The 25,240-nt window shown below is 41.2% G+C and overlaps 2 protein-coding genes across 2 annotated transcripts in view; both read right to left on the bottom strand.

Annotated features, from left to right (window-relative positions):
- Positions 1-7,059, bottom strand: part of USP21 (ubiquitin specific peptidase 21) — a 35,867-nt gene extending 28,808 nt beyond the window's left edge. Inside the window, exons 1-3 of the mRNA XM_033924967.1 lie at positions 6,904-7,059; positions 2,266-2,366; positions 962-1,055 (exon numbers count right to left, since the gene is read on the bottom strand). The gene's annotated coding sequence lies outside the window, so the exon portion shown is untranslated. The remainder of the gene's footprint in view (positions 1-961; positions 1,056-2,265; positions 2,367-6,903) is intronic.
- A 6,746-nt stretch (positions 7,060-13,805) lies between these two features.
- UFC1 (ubiquitin-fold modifier conjugating enzyme 1) lies at positions 13,806-24,787 on the bottom strand. The gene is given in 9 exon segments (XM_033925360.1): positions 13,806-14,108; positions 17,563-17,654; positions 19,284-19,358; positions 22,305-22,368; positions 23,002-23,069; positions 24,662-24,691; positions 24,693-24,731; positions 24,733-24,762; positions 24,764-24,787. Coding segments are annotated over 7 exon segments (291 nt in total). The 3' UTR covers positions 13,806-14,108; positions 17,563-17,654; positions 19,284-19,322.
- Between the last annotated feature and the right edge of the window lie 453 nt (positions 24,788-25,240).

Raw genomic sequence — 25,240 nt, forward strand, 5'->3', positions numbered from 1 at the left:
TTTCTTCTCCTACTCCCATCCAGTTGGCCTTGTAAATTTGCAAAAGATTTGATCTAGTTAGCCAAGTTCTTTAACTGTCTAGATTTCTTTGAATACTGATATCTTAATACAATAAATACTGTATGTTAAAAATGAGAAGGCTAAGATCTGGGAGATCTGTGATGGCTTATTATGAATTTTGCAAATATATTTTGTAAAATATAAATATATTATGAAGAATCAGTGTATTTGGATTGAAAAGCAATCTTAAATTGGGTCTTTAGGCAGCATTTAATATAGCCAGAGAGAAAATAATTCAGAAAGGCTAATCTGGGTGGCACACACAAAGGAGGGATTTTATTATTATTATTTTTATTAAAGTATTTATTTATTTAAGACATCTGTATTCTCATATCATCATCACATCTATGTGGAATGTTCAGAAACATTTATGTGCCTTTATGAAACAGCATCAGAAGTGCATAAATCCTCAATCCACAATTTATACACAATTCAAAAGGTGTAAACATCTGCATTAGAGGATAAAGAAAATCAGTTCTTTTGGTTTCAGCCAACACCAAAACCTGTGGCCGAAACGGTAGACCGCTTTTTGGATTGTTAGAGCATAGATATTATAAGCCCAGAATGCAAATGAGGTTTCTCTACCTCAAATCTTGTGGGAAGGAATTGACTACCCTTGTGTTCAGGAATGATGTGCCAAGGATATTAGAGCGAGAAACCTGGAAGTGTAGCATGGATGCTAAACTCACCAAGGATAAGTGAAGGAGATTAGGGTTTGAGAAACAAGGAAAGCCAGGAGTCAAAGTCAGTGAGGCGTGGAGAGAGACTAATCAGGGGGTTGGTAAATGAGTGCTTCCCAGAGAGGTACAGGAGCAAATAGATGGATGGAGTGGACTTCAAAGGAGGTTACAGTGTGAACCTACCAAAATGAAATTTAAAAAAAACAAAAACCAAACCTTACCTCCCACAGAATGCCAGATCCTACTGTCAGTGAGACCTGGGCTCACATTGGATACGGTCAGTAGTTCTCCAGAGGCTTCCCAGTCACTATGTCCCTGAAGCAAGACAAAGGAAACAAGACATGCCACTTAAAGCAAAGAAAGAAAACCATACAACAAAGTTGTACTACTTGCACTATCCACTCTTCTGGGCAAGAATACACAATTACGTACATATTAAGGACAGACATTCCGTTACCAGATACCCTAGCAGGATTCTTCCATTATTACATTTAAAAATAACAGCATATTATATATTAAATACTTCTTTTTTTTCCAAAGTCTTTATTCATTTTTCATCTTACATCAAGTACACAATATTACATCATTGGTACTTGTACACATCACTTGAATTTCTTTCAGTTATTATCTTAAATACATGTAATTTATTCCCTCCCCACCCACCCTTCCCATAAATAATTAAACATAAATTTCGTATAAATATTACATTCTTATCTAATGATTAAACCTTAAATAGAACTTTATACCACCCCCCTTCCTCATATTATAAATGTACTTTCAGTGGAAAATGGCATCTAATCAATGCAATAAGTTGTCAATGGCCCCCATATCTTTTTAAAATTGTTATAATTTCCTTTTTGTAAGGCAATTGTTCTTTCCATTTTGTAAATATGGCACAACGAATTTCACCAAAAAGTATAGTTAAGTCTACTCTAATTTTTCCAATTTTTGGTGATATGTTGTATGGCGACTCCTGTCATAATTAATAAAAGTTTATTATTGCTTGATGAAATTTGACTTTTTATTCTCATTAAATATTTCTGAGAAAAAAACATTTCCGAAAGGTCTTTTACGTTTTCCTTGAAGTTATCTTTTCTCTGATGCATACTCTCGAGAATAACGAGTTGTGCTTTGGGGATCTTAGAAGACAGAAGAATTTCATTTTGTTTTTGGGTTTGTCTATATTGTGTATTTTAAATATGTTTTAGATTGTAAGCCACCTTGAAGGTTTTCCCTAGGGCAGGATAGAAAATTTTAAATAAACTTGGACTCAGTGTGTGTTGAAAGTTAAAATAGGTCCAGGAGAATCAGCAGACAATTCTTCCAAACCCAAAGAAACTTTAGTAATTCAGTCAGATATTCTGTTTACCATGATTAGACCTAACTGACAATCCTGCAATTTATGGCTGCAACCAAATGGTCATTCAGTTGACAGATACTCTCCTTTTCAATTTATTTACAATGGCTAATAACTAGAAACAGAAATACTGGCCTTATTCCTCCCCCCATTTCAAAATAGGCTTACCAACTGCATTCTACATCTGCTGAAGGAAGCTACCTTCTCTTAGAGACTCATTCACAATAGCAACAAGCTGAGGGATGTGATGCTCTCAGAAGCCTTTCACCCTAAGGAATAGAATGAATTAATTGAACAATTTACGATGCTAATATTGTCTCGATACCAATAAATTCATCTCAACACTGTGCTACAAGAGTCTGGATGCATGTCATAGAGAATTGCTGTGGCGTGATGTCACTGCTCCTTTATCTACCATACCTGAATATAACTCACCTTGAACTACTGAGAAATGCTTGAGTTAAATTTCAATTCAAATCATATTTATTCAGTCCTGAATAAATGAGTTAAAAACTGACAATTTTGTGAGATCAAAAATATTTATTTGGATGTTTCATTCTGGGCTTCAGATCCTACAGAAGAGCAAATATCCCAGTGAATGTGACACGTTCTACATCTTTAAAGCAGTATATTCATCATACAAGCAACACAGGGTGTTTCCCACAGATTTGTCCACTTGCAGAGCTGCTGAAAAATCACAAAAGATCTAAGAAATTTGGCCGGGGCACCGTAGTGCCTGCAACTAGGCAGATAGGTTCATTGCCCTGGAACACTTCCCATATTTAAAATCATAAGGCTGTATATTGAAATTTAAAATAAAACAATCTTTATTGAAACATATCCTCTACGTTTTACCTGCCTTTTTAATACAAGCAATCCCAGGTGAAAGCATGGAGACATCCTTCCAGTATGCATTATGGTTTAATTTTATTTAATACACTACCATTCCATAGGGAACAACTGCAGTTTACAAGAATAAAAATCATAAGATGAGAAAAGAAGAAAATTATCAGCTAAGACTAAGATGGTGGAAAATTGGAACTTAGGGAATTATAGATAGAGCCTAATACTATGTTAATGAGAATACTTCCAGTCTGCGCAACTCGCCACAAGGTCACTAGCAATTGGCCCTCTTTTTATATTTTACCTTCTTTATGGAATTCTCTTCCCAGTGTTGTTTGCCTGGAGTCACCTATTTTAAAATATTTTTTTTAAAGATAAGCTTTCAAAAGAGATCTGAATTTAACGTTGAGCTGGTTGATGCAGATGTCTTAGTAACATAGTAAATGACGGCAGATAAAGATCATCCAGTCTGCCCATTAGTTAAACCCATTAAAAAGACATGATTAAATGAACTTTTCTCTTCTTTGGTATTTCAGGATCATAGAAAGTCCACCTGGTATTGTCCAAGCTCACTCCAGCTTATCCAACCATCCTGTGTGCAGGATATCTACCATAAAGTCTGGCCAGTAACATCCTCATGTTCCAAGTTAGTGGAGTTCCCTTCGATGCCCTCCCCAGCCCAATCCTACACCAAATCATCGCAAACTGTGTGCTACCGCAAATTCCAGGTGTGCCAGGAGATGCCGGTGAGGAGGAGAGGTGCTGGATGGCAACGAAAGGCATGTCCTGTAGTCAGTCAGCTGGTGCCTGCACCTTTCCTCACCAGCGGCAATAGGAGGCTCAGGGCCGTGGCTAGAGGACATCTGCACATTTCCAGGTGCCCTCCAGCCGCAGCCCCGAGACTAGTGTGTTGCAAACTTTTTAAGGGTTTACTAGAGTTACAATCTGTTTGTTTTTATTTTACTTTTATGTGGGGTTTTCTGTCTATCCTTTGGACGCAGCAAATGAATCCAAAGACAAGTAGGTTGTGCCCATCTATCGGCAGATGGAAATAGAGTACTGATTTGCATTCTGGCTTATTGGATGGCAAGCTTCCTGGCCATTTAGCATTGCTCCTCCTCAAGCATGTGAGATCTACACTGTTATAGACTCCTTTCCCACACTAGCAATGGAAAACCCAATCACAACAAGGAAGGGACGATTTTCAATTTTAATATCTGGGTTTGATAAGACTTCAGAGTTTTTCTGCATAATCAGAATTAGAAGTGGTTGCCGAAGGATTTTTGATCTTGAATTGATGTCATTCTTCTCACAGATTGTCAGTTTGGTTTCTTTTTCCATAAGTTTGCTCATTTGTCTTTTCTTTATCAATATCTATCTGCAAAATCATGGGCACTGCTTTGGGCACCAGGATGACACCTCTTTATGGAAGAGCTGGAAAAGACATTTCTAGATATGTATCAGACTAAACCCCTAAAATACTACCGATATATTGATGACATTTTTATAATTTGGACTGAGGGAGAAGAGACTCAACAATTTTACAATTCCTTCAATACATACCATCCTTCTATCAAATTCAAAAGGAACTACACTTCAGAAAACATCAACTTTCTAGACACCACAGCTTCTATCAACAATGGCCATATACAGGAAACCTACAACATAGCACATCTGAAATAGTCAACCATTAGTGAATGCTAAGAGAAAGCACAAAGCAAAAGGAACATATACAAGTGCATTGTGCTACATAGGTGGTTTGTGGTTTACTTTAGCACACACTCATTAGGCATTCTGACAAATCATACTAACCACAGAAATGGGGAGTCAGTGGGAAAGTGGAACTGCAGGAAACCAGCTGAAGTTTTTGCTGGTCTTTTTTGCCTACTAGTCAATTTAATGTCTAGTATTGCACCCTGCTCTTAAGACATATACCTGCTTGAGATTCAATAAAGCACTTCTCCAAATTTTTATGTCAAACACTCTAACAAGCAATGATAAGATAACAGAACCAAAACAAATCCCAGTTCTCCTATAGGCAATGTGGTCTCATTTGAAGTTGAATGACTTGACAGTTTCCTTGGCGTACAGAGCAGACAAATGTTATTATAAAGACCTTTACTTAATAATAACAAATATATTTGTTACATGAATCTTCTGCTATAACTAATATTGTACAGATCCTAGAGGAAAATTTGTTTTCGGGGTCATTTTGTAAAGCAGAGAGATTAACTTGAACTCTTCTGACTTATACAGCAAAAGTGCATAAGAATATAAGATGTCCTATGTTAATCAAGCCAAAACTTCATTTAGACTAGTATCCTGTCTCCAACAGCAGTCAATTCAGGTCACTAGGAAATACCCAGCAAATCTCAAGAATAGATCCACTCCTTGCAAATCCCTCAGGACAATTTGTTCAAAGCCCTTTTAAATTCAATCCCAACTATGTTAGAACACGACAACTCAAAATGAACATGAATAAAAGAGTCCTATTATGCACATATATTTATGTTGTCCTTATACTGTAATAATCCTGTAGCTGACCCGACACGGTTCATGTTTCGGCCTCCTAATGGAGGCCTTCCTCGGGGGTGTGGTTGTTGTTCCGCTAGGTGTCACTCTGGTGCTGGAAATACACACTTTTAAAGCCTAGAGCTAGGAACGTGTATAGGACTTTGTGAGAAAAATGCAGCATATGCTTGAAAACAAGGTCCACAAAGTCTCCTAGGAGGATCGACAACCAGCCCCCTGAAGCAGGCCACCATTAGGAGGCCGAAACACAGACCGTGTTGGGTCATCTACAGCAGTGGTTCTCAACCCTGTCCTGGAGGAGCACCAGCCAGTCAGGTTTTCAGGATAGCCCTAATGAATATGCATGGAGCAGATTTGCAGGCCTGTCATCTTCATTATATGCAAATATCTTCCATGCATATTCATTAGGGCTATCTCTGCCTGACTACAGGATTATTACACTATAAGGATAATATACATTTATGTGCATAATAGGACTTTTTTATTCATGTTCATTTTGAGTTTATATAGATAAATATTGTTTATCTCAAGGTTGACGTCTTCTATCCCCACTTGCTTTCGTTTGTTTGTTGGATTTTAGGGGGGGGTTTTGTTCCCTTTCTTTTGATTTACGCTTGATCTCATCGGAAGAAGATAAGTCCCATAACAGTTTAGGGGGTGAAGAACTTATGTGTACGACAGAAGAGCGGGACTGGGGTGTGATTGTAGGTGATGATCTTCAGGTGGCCAAACAGGTTGAAAAGGTGACGGCGAAAGCTAGAAGGATGCTAGGTTGCATAGGGAGAGGTATGGCCAGTAGGAAAAAGGAGGTATTGATGGCCCTGTATAACAGTCGGGTGAGACCTCATTTAGAATATTGTGTACATTCAAAAAGATCGGTCCAGAGGAAGGCTACTAAAATGGTACCTGGTCTTCATCATAAGGCGTATGGGGACAGACTTAAAGATCTCGATACGTCTACTTTGGAGGAAAGGCGGGAGAGGGGTTTAAATTCCTACGTAATGTCTCTTTCATTTGAAAGGAAACTCTGCAATGAGAGGGCATAGGGTGAAGTGAAGAGGTGACTCTTTTAGGGAAAGGGCGGTAGGTGCATGGAAGAGTCTCCCGGAAGAGGTGGTGGATCTCTGAGGAGGAGATGGGACATTTGGCCTTTATCTGCCCCAGCCGCCACCTCAGAGCTGCTTCTACCCTAATGCATGGTGGCATTCCTCCCATGCAGCCATTCAGTGCCCCACTACAAGTCCCAGCATGCACCGGGGCAGCTCTAGCTTCTCCCCACAAAACCCCAAGATAAGAGAGAGCCCTGAAACTGGCCAAAGGAGTGTCATGAAAACAAATGCCCTCCCCCTCCCCCGGGTCTACCAGAGCTGCCCCCACAGACGCTCTTTCCGGTCCCCCCAAGTGGGGCGGGAGCTCCACGGACCCTCTTACCTTCATCCATCTGGGAAGCGGAGGCGGCGAGCACAGGGATTCAGGGCCTGCTCCTGCCGGGCGTCATGGCAACTACAGCCGCCGCCATCTTTGACGCTCCGCCCCGCCGGGCTTCAAGCGGCGGCAGTGCGCATGTGCGCACGGAGGGCGTGGTAGCCGCTTCCTCCGCCAGAGTCGTTTGTTTACGGCCGTCGCCTGGGAAACCCCGCAGGCCGCCCCTCCCACGTGCCTGTGGTGCGTAAGGGGAGGGGGGACGGCTTACGGCGGGGCAGGTGACGTACGGAATGAAGAAGGCCTAACTGGACTAGACTCCTGGGGTCTCCTGTTGCATAACCATCGCCTTCCTCGGCACCTATTGAGGAGGGACTTCTAACATTTTCTAATCTAAATAATCTTTGCAACAAACATTGAAGCAACTATGATCATGTCCTAAAAGAGAAGTCCATAGGCGGCTCTGGGAAATCCACTGCTTATTCCTAGGAGAAGCAGCATCAAATCTGTTTTGCTACTTAGCCACGGTTGGAAACAGGATACTGGCTTGATGGACCTTCGTTCTGTCCCTGTATGGCAGCTCTTATGCGAGCCAAATCTAGGACAATCAAGCCATTGTGACATCACTGCTGAGGTTGGCTCTTAGGCATTATGACATCACAATCTCAGCTCTGGAATGTTGCTTCTCTTTGGCTTTCTGGCAGGTACTTGGGACCTGTGTTGGCCTCTGTTGGAAACAGGATCCTGGGCTTGATGGACCTTCAGTTTGTCCCAGTATAGCAATTCTTACATTTTTGTATGAGCCATTTATAGGACAATTGAGCCATTGTGACATCACTGATTAAGTTGGCTCTTAGGCATTGGCGGAATGAGGCATTATGACATCACAATCCCAGCACTGAATTGTTGCTAATCTGGGTTTCTGGCAGGTACTTGGGACCTGGGTTGGTCACTGTTGGAAACAGGATACTGGACTTGATGGTCCTGTATGGCAATTCCTATGTTCTTAGTTTCAACAGTCCCAGAAAAACCCCCACGTTTGTCCCCAATCCCATACATAGATGTTCTATCTCTGAACTATCCCATTGCTCCTCTTCTCCCCTCCTTAATCTCACATTCCCTAGATAAGGCTGCCCTCTCCTCTAATCTAGAGGAAAATTCTATAAATGGCACTGAAACTTGGACATCGACAAAATTTGGCATCACTCACTATTCTGTAAAGGGTGCACCAGGCTGGAGTTGATTTAAATTATTTGGGTTTTGGCCAGGTACTAGGGACCTGGATTGGCCACCATGAGAATGGGCTACTGGGCTTGAAGGACCAATGGTCTGACCTAGGAAGTCTATTCTTATGTTCTTAAATCAATTTAAAGCACTAGTCGGAAAGACTTTATTTAAACCATGGCCCTGACATTATGAATAGATTAATAGAATTCATTTACAAAAATAAATTTTTTAAACATTACATGAATATACAGCATATCCTACATAAGTAAAATCCTTTATCCTTATTTCATGAATAACATAGTAAATGACGGCAGATAAAGACCTAAATGGTCCATCCAGGCTGCCCTTATATGCTCTATAAATTAATTTAATTTAAATGGTCCTTTTTCTTAGCTATTTTGGGGCCAGAAACCCTGAGTTCTGCCTGGTAGTGTTCTTAGGTTTTATCTACTGGAGTCTCCGTCAAAGCTCATTCCAGCTTATCTAAACCATCCCAGCTATTGAATACTTATTATTTTGTAATTAAAGATCCTGTGTTCATTCCATGCTTGTTTGAATTCTGTCACTGTTTTCCTCTCAACCATCTCTCTCAGGAGTGCATTCCAGGCATCAACCACCCTTTCCATAAAGAAGAATTTTCTAACATTACTTTTGAGTCTACCACTCCTCAACCTCAAATTATGTCCTCTGGTTTTACTATTTTCCATTCTCTGGAAAAGATTTTGTTCTCTGTTAATACCTTTCAAGTATTTGAACATCTGAATCATATCTCTCCTGTCCCTCCTTTCCTCTAGGGCTTCCGGTCTCTCCTCATACGTCTTTTGGTGCAAACCTCTTACCATTTTCGTCACCTTCCTTCAAGTTTTCTTATATCCTTTGCCAGATATAGTCTCCAAAATTGAACACAATACAACTTTTAGATTATAATGTATCTTAAATAGAAAATTATCTTTAGAGATTTTTCCTCAAAAAAAGCATTTTATTTTTTTTAAAAATTCCAATTTTCTTGATTTTTATCCACCCTGGCGTGCATGTCTTATATAGAATAGCACCCAATTTTGAACTCTGGCCTTACATCTGCTGAAACCAGGTGTCCCTGGCCAAGCTTCCTTTTCAGATACACACTAAGAAAGGCATTGAGCCTTATAGAATATGTAGCATGCAGCCAGTTGCACATGCTAATTCTAATTGATGCTAATTAACTGCAGTAATTAGTTAACTAGCAATTATTGGGGACTAAAAGCTCTATGTCCAATTAAAGTTGCACACACAACTTTGGACACCATATATAGAATTCTACCTCCTCCCTATATGCCCAAGTCCTTCCTCTACAGTATTTCTCATATTGTTCCAATATCTTAACTATGGTACCATTTTGTCTCTTTATAAATATAGTTTTACCATCACCCATTCCTATTCTAGTTTCAAGTTTATTTGTTCTTGATGAATCGCCTATTTAAATTACTAGGCGATGTACAATATAATAAAATTTACAAATAAAATGTTAGTATTAACATATAAAATAACTACACTTGGTCCCCATCCAAACCTGGAAATCGCCCAAACTGTTTCTTGACCTGTCCTCTCAATACTTCTTGTGGAAAGTGTACCACTCTATTCCAATATCCAGTCATCCCAGGGCAGTCCATACCATATATGCAAAAAGATCCCCCTCCTAACCACATCCCTACCATTCCAAAAAAATCTTGCCTAAACTGTCAGTAATGTAATGTAGGTGCATATAGATGTTTAAAATGGCTCTAAGAGAAGACCTTTTTTCCCTAAGTCTGCTGCTGGTAAGAGCGAAGAGGGAACAGAGCCACTGCTGCCCATTGAAAGACTGTGTTTTCCTCCATCCACTGTGTATTATCCTTCATTTGGGTAAGAAAAGCCCCATGAGTAGTACTTTCTGTTTCCTCCTCTGCAATCAGAGCTACAGGGGATCCAACTGGTAGGGTTTCTTAACCACTTGTTTATCAAAAGAATTAATCCTGAGCAAGCAGGAACAGCTTATATTATTCACCATTTGGTGAGTGCCAGGATTGGGGAATACCGGGTTTTAAAACATCAAATAATCCATACAAAGAGAAAATGAAATCCTACAGCAAAGCACCATTGCCAATGCTACGATACTCTGCTGCCAGGAGTCTTCATGCCCAGCATGCTTTCAGGGGAGCACTGGTACTTTCATGAATATGTAAGTGCCACCCAGCTAGGTGGAGGAAGGGCATGGATATGCTGAATCAGCGGAGGAAAGGCAGTGTCATCCTTCCTGCCGTTATCCTCTATCCTGGAACTCCCCAACCCCTACTTCCTCCAGATCCTCCCAAATTTTTAAACTATCCTTCCCTTCCATAAAAGGTATTTCCCATGTATGCAAACTTGGGTCATCCCTCCCCTTTAGAATCACTGAGATCTGGAATAACCTCCCCTCCCCTCTCCGAACCTCAAGCTCCCTCCAACTCTTCCGCAAACACCTAAAAACCTGGCTATTCTCAAAACTGTAACACTTCCCCCCTCTTAGGCCTCTCACCTTCCCCCTTTACACCTAACTCTTTAATCTCTCCACTGTAGTTCCTCTCTCATCTATTCTTCCTGTAAACCGTGCCGAGCTCCGCATTCGTGGAGATGGTGCGGTATATAAACCCAAGGTTTAGTTTAGTTTAGTCATCCCTACGCACTAAAATATTCAGGTTGCTTCTTCTGTTCAGCCAGTCCATCACACAGGGGAAGAAAATGTGCTGAGATCAAGCACAAACTTCTAACTTTCAATCAGAATTAGGCATTTTGTAGGGTCATTTATATACATTTAATATGCTTCATCTTTAATTTCCATTTCTTATAGGACTTTCTACCCCAAATAAAAAAAATACAATCAACTTCACTTCAGCAATGAGAAAATTACATCTGGACAGATTGTGCTCACCCCCGAAAAAACATAGAAAACATGACTTGCAGATTAAGGCCAAATAACCCATCTGCAGCTTCTACTATCTCCTCCTGTACGGGTATCTCTGGCATTACCCTTTGGAGGCTTGAAGTTTGGCTAGACTATCTTTTGTGAACCATCATTTCTCCACGAGGCATCATGGATTCCGTCTGATACTTGTCTACAAGTTTCATGCTCACAGTCAGTCATTCACTTATGATGGGCCTCAATAGCTCCTTTGAATATGTAAAGTGTGTTGCACAGGGTTTGTTATGAAGCCCTTCTTGTTCTGTTATCATCTTGGTGGGACTCTGTCTGGACAAGGGGGTTCAACAAGAATCTTATTTACCCTCATGTGTAACCGAGCATAACCTGCACCGATCCTGATTACCCATGTTGTCACCTGGGCACAAGTGGCATGAGTCTGCGCCAGGCTGGACTAGAAAGTTCAGGGAGAAAGATCTGCTAGTCAGAGAGGGGTGCATTTGTCTGTGAGGCTTATGAACTTTCTCTTTCTGTGCTAAGACCTGTCCAGGAAGATTCTGCAGGGGACTTTACTGACTGGACTGTTCCTTCCTGTCTTTCCAAAGTGGTTTCCACTTTCCACGTGAATCAGGAAGTCCGACTTCTGCTTTTGCTTTCTCTGGTTCGAGGAAACAGGACCTTGCGGATATTGTGGGATGTGCACTGGATCTTGTTGCAGTACCTGGAGATCACCGAGTTTTGTCTCTCTGACCATCTGTTTGTTCTGGCGGGTCCTGCCAGCAAGGATAGACCATTACCAGGTGGATTGGATTCATATGGCCATTTCTATGACTTATGTGACAGCTAGAAAGAAGCCCCCTCCTTGCGGTGTGGGCAGAGTCATTGGGTGTTTCTCTGGACGAGATTTGCAGGGCCGTTAACTGATCCTCCTTGCATATGTTCACCAAGTTTTACAGGATCAATGTGGCAGCCAAGCAGGATTTTGCTTTTGATTGCCTGTTTTGGCAGCGGGCTCATCAGTCCACCCTTAATTTGAGGGGCTGCTCTGTTACGTCCCACTGGTTCCGGAATAAAGTGGGGATTGTACAAAAAATGAAAGATTAGGTTCTTACCTTTGCTAATCTTCTTGTAAATCCACACTTATTCCGTGAACCCGCCCTATGCTGATTCGATAACTGTCTGCCTTTACATATACTGGTAAGGCCAGATTTTTGTTTCTGACCAGCCTTTCTAAGGGTGCCATTAGAATGGGTTTAGAACTTAGTTTTGGAGGTCCCTAGTTCAGGCGCCCCCTTCTGACAGCGCAGATTGTTTGCCTTGTAGCACAATTTTGTCGTTCAGGTTTCTAATGTTTCATTGTTAATTTTTCATTGTTGCATTTGTTGATATGAGCAGGAGTGACTTATTTGTCGGGGAGTGTCCATGTTTCCCTTTTCTCTTGTTCTTATCCTCTACAGATATTCCTGGCTGCTTTAAGACTAACTGATGTTCACAGGGACAGTGATAAGAGGAGGAAGGGTTCAAGCCTTCCTACAAAGTTCTGGTAGGTAGATAAAAATAAGCCAGTGTTCCTGGAACAAAGTGTGGATTTACAAGAAAGAAGATTAGCAAAGGTAAGAACCTAATTTTTCGTTACTTGTGAGGAATCTCTACATCCTTACAAGTATATATTAGCACCTCTCTACACTCCTCTCCCTATGAGATCACAGGCACCTGTTTGTTGAATTCAGACAGTCTTTTGTCTCCATCACCTCTACTATCCTTTCTGTAAAAAAGTATTTCCTAGATTACTCCTGAGCCTATCACCTCTTAACTTCATCCAGAGCCTTTCACTCCAGAGCTTCCTTTCAACTGAAAGAGACTCGCCTCATGTACATTTATGCCACGGAGGTATTTACATGTCTCTAGAGATAACTAATACTACAGCTGTATTAGCAACAATATGATTAAATAGTTCATCTGACAGTTATAATGACAAGAAATGTATGATCCACCTGTTCATTTTTAAACTTTATTTAATATATTGAGATACTAAGGCTCTTCTTATTGTAATGTTTCCACCATTATGAAGATAAATGAACTGGGGTGGGGAAGGACGACGCTGAGCTGATTATTATCAGTGCCGCATGCAAGCAGTAACCGAGGAGGACAGAGGGAAAGGAGCACTTAAATATCAGTGGTGTAGCTGTTAATAAAAACACAATCCTATTTTTAACTGAAAGACCCCCCCCCAAAAGTAGCAACAGAGCCAAGACTAGTAAGGATGACAGCATGGCAGTGCCCTTTTAGTCCAACTGACTACATAGAAATAAACCATTAAAACAGTAGCTATCGAGGATACCTTTCTATTTGGACTACCCCAGCTTATCTGATGGTGGATGTGGAAGAAAGGGAGGAAGAGAAGCAGCCACCTGGGTTACCATACTGCAACCGCTGTCATTAGGACAGCAGTGAAACTCAGCCTAAGCACAGCCCGGGGGGAGAAGGGGGCTCTTACCACTGATGACACAACTACTTGGACACTGTGAAGCCCCTGCTAGGTAAGTCAAAACTATTAAGTTAGTCCAATAAAAAGGGTTGCTGTTAGAAGTGTTTGTTGGCCTTTACTGTTCATGCTGCTGTCCGTTCCATGGCTGCAAGGCAGACAGCTCTGTTCTAAGTAAAACTGAAGCTAGACCAGCTGGGAAAACATGAATTATGAACACTTGTGAGAGAGAAACAACAAAACCACCTCTTCATAAAGGCAGTTAATATATCCCAATAAATAAAATAAAGCAAATTAACAGATTTTTTTGTCATGTTAAATTTCCATTCTGACATAACTTGAGGCAAGGCAGCTGTCAACATATTACATGGTCTAATAATCAAAGGAATGTTTCTGATGCTGGGAAGTGCCTGTTGATTTAACTACACAAGCAAAGAGGCACTGCCACGATATTCAGGCTGTGACATTGTTAGCTTTATTTCCCCAGGCCCTCCTGCCTGGCATCCGAAGAGCATTCATTATATCTTTGTGTTCGATCAGACCTTTGGCAATGAGGTCTGGGATCTCTACCGCCAACCATGGGCCCAGCTGTAGTAAGAAAAGAAAATAGTAAGGTTCACTATATGATAGCGCTTTAATCAAGGTAATGAGAGAGTAGGTTTTTACCTTGCTAATTTTCTTTCTTTAGAAGACATGGGATTCTGTACTTTAGCTGTTGCTTCCCACTAATCACAAATCTACAGAAGGGCATCACTTTATATCTCTGAACTCCTCCCCTTCTGCAGTGGAGCACAACTTCCTCTTCAGTTGGTACCAAAGCAATCAGAGTTCCACTGAAACAGAAGAAAAGGAGGGAGGGTATATAAACCAGCAGTTCTAATACTGGAGCAACAATTATGCACATGAGTAGCTAGGAACCAACCTGCTAAGTGCAACCAGTAGGGACTACAAAACCCTCCAAAAGAGAAAAAGGAATAGGGGCCCTCGTGTTCCTGTGGTAATGTCTCTGCTTAGTTTTAGGAAACAGAAGAAGAGGTCCCGAGACTGCCACTGACATCATCCAAGGCAGAAAATCAGGTGAAAAAAAAATCCGTACAAAGTGGGCCTTATGGAATCCCATGTCTTCTAAAAGAAAAGATTAGCAAGGTAAGAGACCTAATCTTTCATTCTTTAGTGAAGAACATGGGATTCCCTATTTAGCTAACATACCAAAGCAATGCCAGACTTCTAGGAAGGGACAGATAAGCCTGCTCGCAGAACTGAGGACACAAAAACGGCATCCAGCTCAGAGCTACCACAATCCACTCTGTAGAACTTCAGAGAAGTGTGGAGAGTAGACCATGTAGCTGCTCTACAAGGCTCATCAGTGAAACTGCCTGGACTCTGCCCAGAATGCAGTCACACTTCTAGTTGAAAGAGGCTTTGATGGAGATACAGGGCTGTTTAATAATAATAATAATTTTATTTTTGTATACCGCCATACCTAGGATTGCTAGGTGGTTCACAAGCAGGTTAAATGCAGTACAAAACAAGAGTAGTTGGAATTGAAGAACATAGCTAGGCAATCATAGAGTCAAACAATTTATACTGTCTAGCAATTTAAGTGAAGGGGAAAAAAAGGTACATACACGCTAATAGGAGGGAGCATACAATCTAAAAGAAGTGGGGAGGGATAGTGATGGAGAACGTAAGGATTTGGTCTGTTGATAAAGTGGAGTTTTAATCGTTTCTAAAAATTGAGATAAGAAGAGGCATCAAGCACAATTTGGGCGAGCCATGAGTTTAGTTTAGCTGCTTGAAGAAGAGAAGGTTCTTTCAAAGAATCTTTTAAGATGACACGATTTCAGTGAGGGAAAAGCGAACAGATTATTCTGCTTTACCACAGGCAATAGTAGAAAGATGAAAATTGCCATGAAAATCCATTTGGCAATTGAGGCCATTGGAGGCTGGCTTGCCACATCTCAAGAGGCTAAGTAGGCACAAAAAGATGATCAGAGAATCGTGGGAATTAGTCCTCTCCAAGTAGTGGAGAACTCTACATTCATCCAGCCTATGCAAAATCTTGTCCTGTTTTGCTGAACCTGTGGGATGATAAAGCAGGTAAATGATACCTCGATTGATATGGAAGGCAGAGACTGCCTTCGGAAGGGAAGGTAGGCACGGTCCGCAGAGAAAACACCCGACTCCATAAACCAGGGGAAGGGTTCCCTCAAGAAAGAAGCTCTGTAACTCTGGATATGTCTTGCCAAGACAATGGCAACCAAAAAACATAATCATAACAGTATTATTCGAAGGGACACATCTGCAGAGGGCTCATACAGAGCGCTGAGATAGGCCCTTCAGAACCAGCATTGGCCTGAGCAGTGGGGGGCACAATCTGAATGCCCCCCTCATAAACCGTAGGTGGATAGATGCTAATGACTGCATGCCTCTGAGGGCCTGAAGAACACAAAAAACAACCAGCTAAATTGCACCCTGACACACAAAACCGCAAGACCTTTTCAAGACTGGTCTGTAAAAAGGTTAGAATCACCGGAATAGGAGCCTTCTAATGTATTCCACCTGCTCCTTGGTGCACCATAACTGAAAAGCCTTCCAGATCCTCACATAAGCCACAAACGTTGCAGGTTCTTCACTCTAAGAAGAGATGTAATGATGACCTCTGAGTAACCTTTCTGAATTAGGGCCAAGCGCTCAAGGAGCCATGCCATAAGAATCAAAGCACTCTGGAGTTCTCCATGGGAAACTGGTTGCTGACTGAGGAGCCCCAGGTTGAACCGCAAACTTGAGAGACTTTCCTATCTGGAGAAACTGCCAGATCCGTATACCAAGGCTTGCAGAACCAGTCCGGAGCTATGGAATCGCCAGAACCTTGATGGGTTGCTACCTGAGGATGATTGACCCACCATAGCCCACAGAGGAAATACAGGAGAAGGAGATTGGGTGGTCAGAGCTGAACAAGGGTGTCCAGCCCTACAGTTTCCTTGCTTGGCTCTTGTATAAGTAGATCTGCCTTTGGTTGATATTTGTCTTTGATGCGACATATATGTTATATATAATTTGATTTGATATGCCGGTACATCTGTATAGTCCTGACATGGGGCAGCCATTACAGATGATCCCTCAGCAAAACGAGGGGGTTTTTGAGGCAGAAATAGGAAAAAAAAAAAAATCACTAAAAATCCAAGATGGGTGCTGTCAGAAAATATGCACATAAAAACGGCTCATTGAAGCCAAGGGCAAAGAGTGAAAAGAATAGCGATTATAGGGGTTTTGGAGGTGAAGGAATCTAACTCTAAACCCAGAAACCCTCAAAACTGGATTTTTTTACCCTTCCAACCCCTCCCCCAACCCTTGATTTTCCCCATAGGAATAATAGCAGTAATTTCTGGTGCCTGTCAGGTTAAATCAGTCTGCTCGCAGGGAAAGGATTTCTGCCTCAGAGATTTCTCAGCACAAGTCCATCGATGGAGATCTTCTGGCTGCTGGACCTCGACTACAGACTCTCACCTCCAAAATCCTTGCGACATGCCGGGGGGAGAAATTTTGCAGCCAGCTCCGATACCCAGAGGTCCCACAGTCTGCCCTCAAGCCTGAGTAAATCAGGTGAGCAGCTCCTAGAGGAATGGACCCCAAGCTCCTGAAGAGGCACAAAGCAGGCTGACTCCAAAGGTACTCGATGAGATTGGTCTGGCAGCTGCATTCCACCTACATGGGACTGCACCGTTTCCCCAGCGGAATAAGCCCAAGAAGGGGACCTCTGTGCATCGAAGCCACGCAGAAAACAATTTGAAGAGCTACAGCAAAATCACCTGTAAATAACAAATAGAAGTCAGATAAGTTCAGAACACACCTTCTGAGTTCACTTGCACAAGGAAAAACTGAAGAGGGAGCTGTCTTCTCACTGCAGAAGAGGGAGGTGTATCAGAGATTTAAAGTGATATCCTTTCTTCAGATTAGTGGGGAAGCTAACAGCTAACGTAACGGGATTCCCATGTCTTTGCTAAAGAAATCCATTAGTAGAGCTGCTGCTGCTACTCACCCCTAGTGCCCATGAGATGTGCCAGCCCAAACTTAGGGATATTTCTGGCCCAGAGGGGCTTAAAGTGATCCGTTAAGCAGATCTTCCCACCTCTGTCAAAAGAGGAGACAAAAGGGGAATTTAATATGGTCATTTGCACTTCACTTTAAGAGAGGTTAACTTACTCCTGTATTATAAATCCTCATTAGGTAGATAGATAGAAGCACAGCAGATCAGAAAAACACCTTCTGGCTCGCATGCAAAGGAAAAACGAAAGGAAGGAGAATTTGAAAAACCTGAGAGATAATGGCCACGTATTTGGTCTTGGAGAAATTAAAGATACGATGTCGGCATCTATTAGGCAAACAGGTTCTTTTGTTGCATAGAGCATTCTGGACCCCTACTAGATTACAAAAATTAGATTGCTCTAAGTCTAATAGATGCTGGCATTGTAAAATTGAAATTGGAACTTTAGACCATCTTTTATTTTATTGTCCATGTATTCAGGCATTTTGGATATCAATATGGGATCAAGTTAATATATTGATGGAAAATCATGTAGCATTATCCTACGACACAGTGATTTTTGGAATGTGTATGAGGGCCAAAAGTCAGATATCTGCAGCAAACAACAAATTATTGATGATTCTTACTGGAGTGGGAATTCAACAAATAACGACTAATTGGAAAGACTGTTCTAGATTGAATTGTAGTTTTGGTGGAACTCAGTTTGTCATTTATATAAGATGGAAAAATTTCTTGCAGTACAGAGGGGATATTTTAAAAGGTTTAAGGAGGTGTGGAGGGCCATTAATTGAATATTGTAATGATTAAGGTTATTCTTTTCCTTAGGGGATAATTTGTAAAAATGGGGGGGAGGGAGAGTCTAAATATGTATATGTTTGGATAAAAGATTTTGTTGATAGGGGAGGGGATGGGAGGTGGGTGGAGGGAATTAAAACATGTGTAATAATATTGCTTAAGAATGTCAAGTGAGTGATGTGAATTACTTGTAATAATATTGTACACTTGTTGAAAAGAAATAAAAAGGAATAAAGATGAAAAAAAAAAAAAAAGAAAACCTGAGATGGATTTCTTCTGCATGGCTCGTGGGCACATGGACATAACCCTATGGACACACCTATTGCACTAGAAAAGCACATTGTGAACCCACCTGTAAGTTTACATGCATATATGGCAGGAAATTTCCAAGCAGCTCTCTTTTACAGAGTTAACAATTTCCAAGTGAGAAGGATGAAGATCAATGCCAGAAGGAGTGAGCATTCAGACACAGATAGCATCACTTCTACAAAGGATGGCCATAGATGGCTAATGAATAGCAAACCTTTTTTATTAAGCAAAACTGAAATTTTTAAAACAAAGCTATTAAATGAGCAAATTGAGAAGTATACACTTAATAGCGTTTGAACAAAATGGTCTGGGGGAGAACAGGGTGTGAAGACAATTGGTAAGTGTTTCTCATGAGGGTAGGAGCTATAGACCTCCTCCGATTCCTGTGTATATTTGCTCCCCCTAAAAGTGGAGGAAGGGGTGCGTGTACAAACCAAACAGATAGATGAATGAGCTTCTCCCAAATAGGTGTTACAGTTGGGCAAAAATGTTCCGAAGAAGACAGCTATGTAAGAAGGGAAACCATTATCAAGGCATGTGAAAATCTGCCAAGGCTGGTACACATGCTGGGGACTGTTTGCCTTCATGGACAGAAGCTGCCTTTACTCTACCTGTACATTTTGGCTGTTTTTCATCCAGCTCTGGAATGGCTACCTCTGGAGCAGTTGATGGATAGGTGACTGTATCTGTGATTGAAAACAGCAGCACTGATTACTGTCTAATAGCATTTCTCATCTGTATCATCCTCTCCCCACCTTCAAAGAGCTTTCTTATTATTTATAGCAGCAGATCTGGTCTAAAGCAGTGTTCTCAACTCGTCCTGGAGCAACCCCTTGCCAATTCCGGTTTTCAGGATATTCACATTGAATTTGCATCAACTTGAGTTGCATACACTGCCTCCATTATATGCAAATGTCTTTCATGCATATTCATTGTGGATATCTTGGAAAATCGGAGACTGGCAAGGGGTGCTCCAGGACCGAGTTGGTCTAAAGCATTATTGAATAAATAATTGGATCCCCACTCCATTAGTAAAGTTAGTGTTGAGTAGACTTTGCTCCTGTTTCCCTACACTGCTGGGGGCAGCCATGATTCATGTCTTGTGATGAGTCCCATGAAATGAATGTGATGTCGTTTGCAATTTGCTAACATGGCTGCTTCCAGGAGCTCAAAGAAAACGCAGAAGAGCAACTCAGAGACTTGCAAAAATGAATTATGCTGGCAAAATTTACTTTAAATTATTCAGTCTCCACAAACTTTCTTTCCTGCTGATGTTTTTTTAGCTTGATGAGTTGATTCTTATAGCAAAGTTTTTTGTAACCATTTAATTTATGACTGTGGCTATGTAAACCGTATAAGTAATATGTGGTATATAAATGTTTACATAAATAAAGGTAATTTTTTCAGTTTCCCCCATTTAGAAACTTCTGCTGATAGCCAGTCAGGGGGGCTGTTGTGCTAATCAGAGTCTCTAGGCAGGTATCAGGTGTAACAGACAACTTAAGAGCAGATTTGGTTTCAGTACAAAGTTACAAAACTCTGGACACATGCAGAAAAATAGACATGATGCGTGTCATTATTTAAGAAGGTTTTTTTTCTTCCTTCCCCTCTCCTCCAAATTGCCAGGTCCATCGGCAGAAAGTCAAGCAGTCACTGCATTAAAGAACCTTTTCCTGCCTGCCCTTCCAAAGGGTAACTATAATCCTAGTTCCTTCCCTTTTCAAACACATACAGTGAGAGATTAGAGAAACTGGGCCTCTTCTCCCTTGAAAAGAGGAGACTGAGAGGGGACATGATAGAAACATTTAAGATACTGAAGGGAACAGACTTAGTAGATAAAGACAGGTTGTTCATCCTCTCCAAGGTACAGAGAACGAGAGGGCACTCTCTAAAGCTGAAAGGGGATAGATTCTGTACAAACGTAAGGAAGTTCTTCTTCACCCAGAGTGGTGGAAAACTGGAACGCTCTTCCGGAGGCTGTTATAGGGGAAAACACCCTCCAGGGATTTAAGACAAAGTTGGACGGGTTCCTGTTGAACCAGTAAGTAAGCAGGTAGGGCTGGTCTTTGACCCGGGGGCCACTGCGGGAGCGGACTGCTGGGCACGATGGACCACTGGTCTGACCCAGCAGCAGCAAATTCTTATGTTCTTACAGTTTAACAGCAAACTACATGCTCTTTGAGGGTATAGCTAGCTTCCCATACTGTTGTCCAAATGTATTTAAACGTCCGCGATGTGCATCGTGTCCTCCTCTTTACATCCAATCTGTCAAAAATGTCAACAATTGTTAAAGCTCATTTTTTCCATTGAATAATTGGGGGGGGGGGGGAGCCCCGACATCTCCAGTTCAATCAACAAGCATTTCCTTCTCTAAAGAAATGCCTTTTCCAAAGAAGTTGCTCTCGATTAGCCACTTCATCAGGCAATAATAGTTGCAGTTTTACAAAGAATCAGTGGTGTAAAATACTAATCAGTCATTCTTTACCCCAAACCTTGAATTTTCTCACACGTCTAAAACATTTGTGCCAACATAACTGGGGTAGGGCAAGGAGTTCAATTTTGCCAAATAAACTCCATGAGGAGAAATTAACAGTCAGCAAAAAAATGATACTGTACCTGCTGAAAAGATCTGAACAGGTAATCTGGTTTAGCTTTCATGAATTCAAAGTCCTTTGAAAGTAATCTGTCACCTGTTTTAAGTCTATTCCAAGCATAGTGTTGGTAGAAGGAGACTTTAAAACCATGGAGTAGGTATAAAACCATGACTAGCTTGCCACACAAGCGAACCTTAGTTTAACTGCATAAACAACTGGCCTTGAGCCGTCTGTTCATCCAATGCTTGCTGCACCACTCATCTTGTCCCTATTTAATATCTGCATTTGACCCCTCAAACATAGGATAAGCTGTATTGTAAAAAAAGCATTAGAGTCATATCCCTGTTATTTGAATGTTCTATTATGGTCTCCCTTTCAGTATGTATTATATCTCTCTTACTTGAATTTCACTGCTGTTAAATATATTTTTTAAACTGTTTCACGGTAAGATTCAGTTTGCCGATTTTGACTTTACCTCATTCATTGTACTCATGTTTATAATTGGTATTTTTACTACTGTTATGCTGTTAACAAAATAAATTGTAATTGGTATTTTTACTACTGTTATGCTGTTAACAAAATAAATTGTAAGTTTTATGTTGAATTATACCTGCTGTTCACCACCTTGGATGAATCTCTTCATAGAGGAGGTTAATAACTCCCAATAAATAGATAAAACAACTTAGCAGGGTCACATCAGACACTTCACAGGGTGTCCAGAAATGTCTAAAAATGAAAATACAGGCAGTTGGGGGGGGGGGTATTTGACCCAGCAATTTCTGCCTGCTTCTTTGGGCTTTACCCTCAGTATGCGTTAAGCCACTGCAGCAAATGTTCTAAGCACGAGGCCACAGGAGGCATAGCTCTGTTTGGAACACAGTAAAACGAGTTCAAATTCTGACCATAAAGGGCGACTGTTTTTAGGACCTAGCAGCCTCTCCTGAGCTGGATTTCAAACCTGCGCTTACTGAGCTTATGGGTCAGCTAGGCCAAGATTCTGAGTCTTGCTGTTAACGTAGGGAAAACAAACAAACTTACATCAAATTCAATGTCAAATTCATACTTGAGGAGCTCGTGAATGTACCAACACTTCCCGAACCACCTGCAAAAAGAGAAACAGAACAGGCCACTGCACTAACAAATTAGACAAACCCCGGCTGTATTTTTCCTCCCAAGTAACATGTAGTACCAGTTGATAAGAACACATTTGTTACCTTCTGCTGGCTCTATGCTGGCCGATGACAGCATAGAGCTGTCATCGGTTTACAGGGTTTATTATTTTTACAATTTGGCCCCCATTTGAGATCACAACACACAGTTTTGGGAATAGCCATACTATAGTGATTTAGCAGAGAACAGTTATAGCTGGCATATTTGGGTTACTTTGATCATGAAGGCTGATGAATGTGAAGGACTGGAATTTGCTTCGTTCTCTTCACACCCTTTTTATGCTATGCTCATACTACAGGCATCAGAGATGTGACCGATCACAATTTCTTCCCACAGCTTGACCCCTAGCATGTGTGTGTGTGTGGGGGGGACGGGGACGGGCACAAGTTAACTGCAGCAGCTCATCAGAAGAAGCCAGATCTCTACATTTACACAAATGATCCAAAGCAGTAAGACATCAACACCAGCCCTCTACCATCCTAATTTTTATGGGCTTTTTGATAAGAGTTGGATTAACAACCCATCCAGTCTCTTGGTAACACCATTCTACACATTGATCACATACCTGTTACCTTCCTTGTTGGATTCCAGTCTGAACCAGTCATTGTCTGCACTCTTGTTGTTTTCCACATACTGGGAAGAGAAGGTGTAGGCACAGTCAACCATTATCTAATCCTCTGCATCTGTACTGGGAACATATTACTCCTCTTTTGACTAGATTATACGGGTTACCTGTTCATATAGAAATTGGTTCAAAATTCTTACTTTCAGAGGCTGTGGCATTTGGGGTGTCCCATCTCGCCTTTCATCTATTACCATTCCACCACACCATCACAGACATTAAGAATCAATGGATTCTTCCATTTTCCAAGTAAGCTCATTACGAGTCTACCCATTCTATGCTTCTTTCTTCCGATCTCCCTCACTTTGGAATAATCCCCCCACCCTACCTGCGATCAGAAGGAGCATTTTCCAAAATTTAAAGATGTTATTCAAGGCTTACTTTTTTTTTAGTTGCATTGGTGTCCCTTTACCTTTCTTACCCGTGGGATCTGTGGGATGCTGGCGCTCAGGGTGACCGACATCATTAATCTTGGTTATGAATGCCTATACTCCTCTTGCGTGATTGGTTCTTTTGTCTCCTATAACTAATCGGTGTTCCTTTCTTTTAATAACATTATTTTATCCTAAGCTGTTATGTTGTCAGCATTGGCAAGATATATTAAGAATTTTAATAACCACAAACATATTGCCTAAGAGAATTGGCTGCTCCGCAGTGAGGTGAGAAGTTGTAACAACCGGCACAACGCGAAAGTTATCTTTAAAAAATGAAACTTTTCTGCAAGATAAGTCTATACCTGACACTGTTTTAGAAATTAAAACAGAGGTTGATAATAAGTGACATTGGAAAGATATTGCCTGTTTGTCTGAATTAGAATTATCTTTTTTGACGTATGCAAAGCCTTCTAGGAATTAAATAGCCCTCAAATGTGGACCTGGAATATGATTTGGTTTGTTTGAATTAGAATTTAGCTTTTTTGACTTAATGCAAAGCCTTCTATGGAACTAAAATAGCCCCAAATGTGGACTGGAATATGATTTGGTTGTTGTTGAAATAGAAATTTATCTTTTTGACTAAATAGCCCCCAAAAGTAGACTGGAATATATTTGGTTTGTTTGATTGATATTTGTTTCTAATAGTGTAACAAATTAAAAAAGGTATCTTTAAAGATGAAACTTTTCTTCAAGATATGTCTATACTTGACAACAGTTTAGAAATTAGAAACAGAGGTTGATATAAGTGACATTGGGAAAAGATATTGCCTGTTTGTTTGAATTAGAATTTATCTTTTTTAACTAAATAGCCCCCAAATGTGGTCGTGGAATATGATTTGGTTTGTTTGAATTAGAATTTATTTTTATTGACTTTTGCAAAGCCTTCTATGAAACTAAATAGCCCAATAATATGGAGCTGGAATATGATTTGGTTTGTTTGAATTAGAATTTATCTTTTTTAAGTAAATAGCCCCCAAAATGTGGACTGGGAATATGAATTGGTTGTTTGATTTTTGCTTCTAATTGTTATGAGCTGTAACTGGGCCAGACACTGCGCTCACCGCCCCCCCCTTCCTTCCTGTCAACCAACCCGGAAGTCCCGTCCCTCGAGACGCCCCGACCATTCGGTTCCCCCGGGGGACACATTTCAGCGTGACACTCAACGGACCCTTGATGAGCGCCTGGTATTCCTCCTTCAGCTCGCTGCACCCACAGCTCCCGGTCCCGCGGGCCGGCGTTGGGTCTTCAGCACCGGGATCTGGGACACGGCAACGCCGCGTCGCCTCGTCGGCCATGTCAGCTCCAGGGAAAAGCCGGCCCGGAAGCGGAAGTGACGAACGGGGCCGCTTTCAGGGTCGAACTCGGCGGGCCACGGTTTCCGCGCCGCCAATTGGGCTGGGTTGTGATGGAAAATGTGTGGAGCATGAGATGTTTTTAGTCCAGTGGCCTTGAAAATGCTCTTCATGTGTTAGATGTCATCTTTACACTTGATAGAGTAACTGCAATTCTCTTGAATTTGCTACTATTGACAATCCAATAAAGACGAGTTTTTAAAATATTTCCTAGAATCCATGCTAGTGTTAAATTTTATGTTTTTAATACCCAAGCTGAACAGGCAGGTTAAGGCAGTTGAAATCTTTTCATGGCCCTTTACATGAAAAATGGTTGGAGACCACCGTTTTAGTAGTCTTTGGCCTTGTGTATCCCTTACTACCTACAAACGGCCATCTTTGAGGAGGGAAGGAACA

This window comes from Geotrypetes seraphini, chromosome 16 (genome assembly GCF_902459505.1).
Source record: "Geotrypetes seraphini chromosome 16, aGeoSer1.1, whole genome shotgun sequence".
NCBI classification, from domain to species: domain Eukaryota; kingdom Metazoa; phylum Chordata; class Amphibia; order Gymnophiona; family Dermophiidae; genus Geotrypetes; species Geotrypetes seraphini.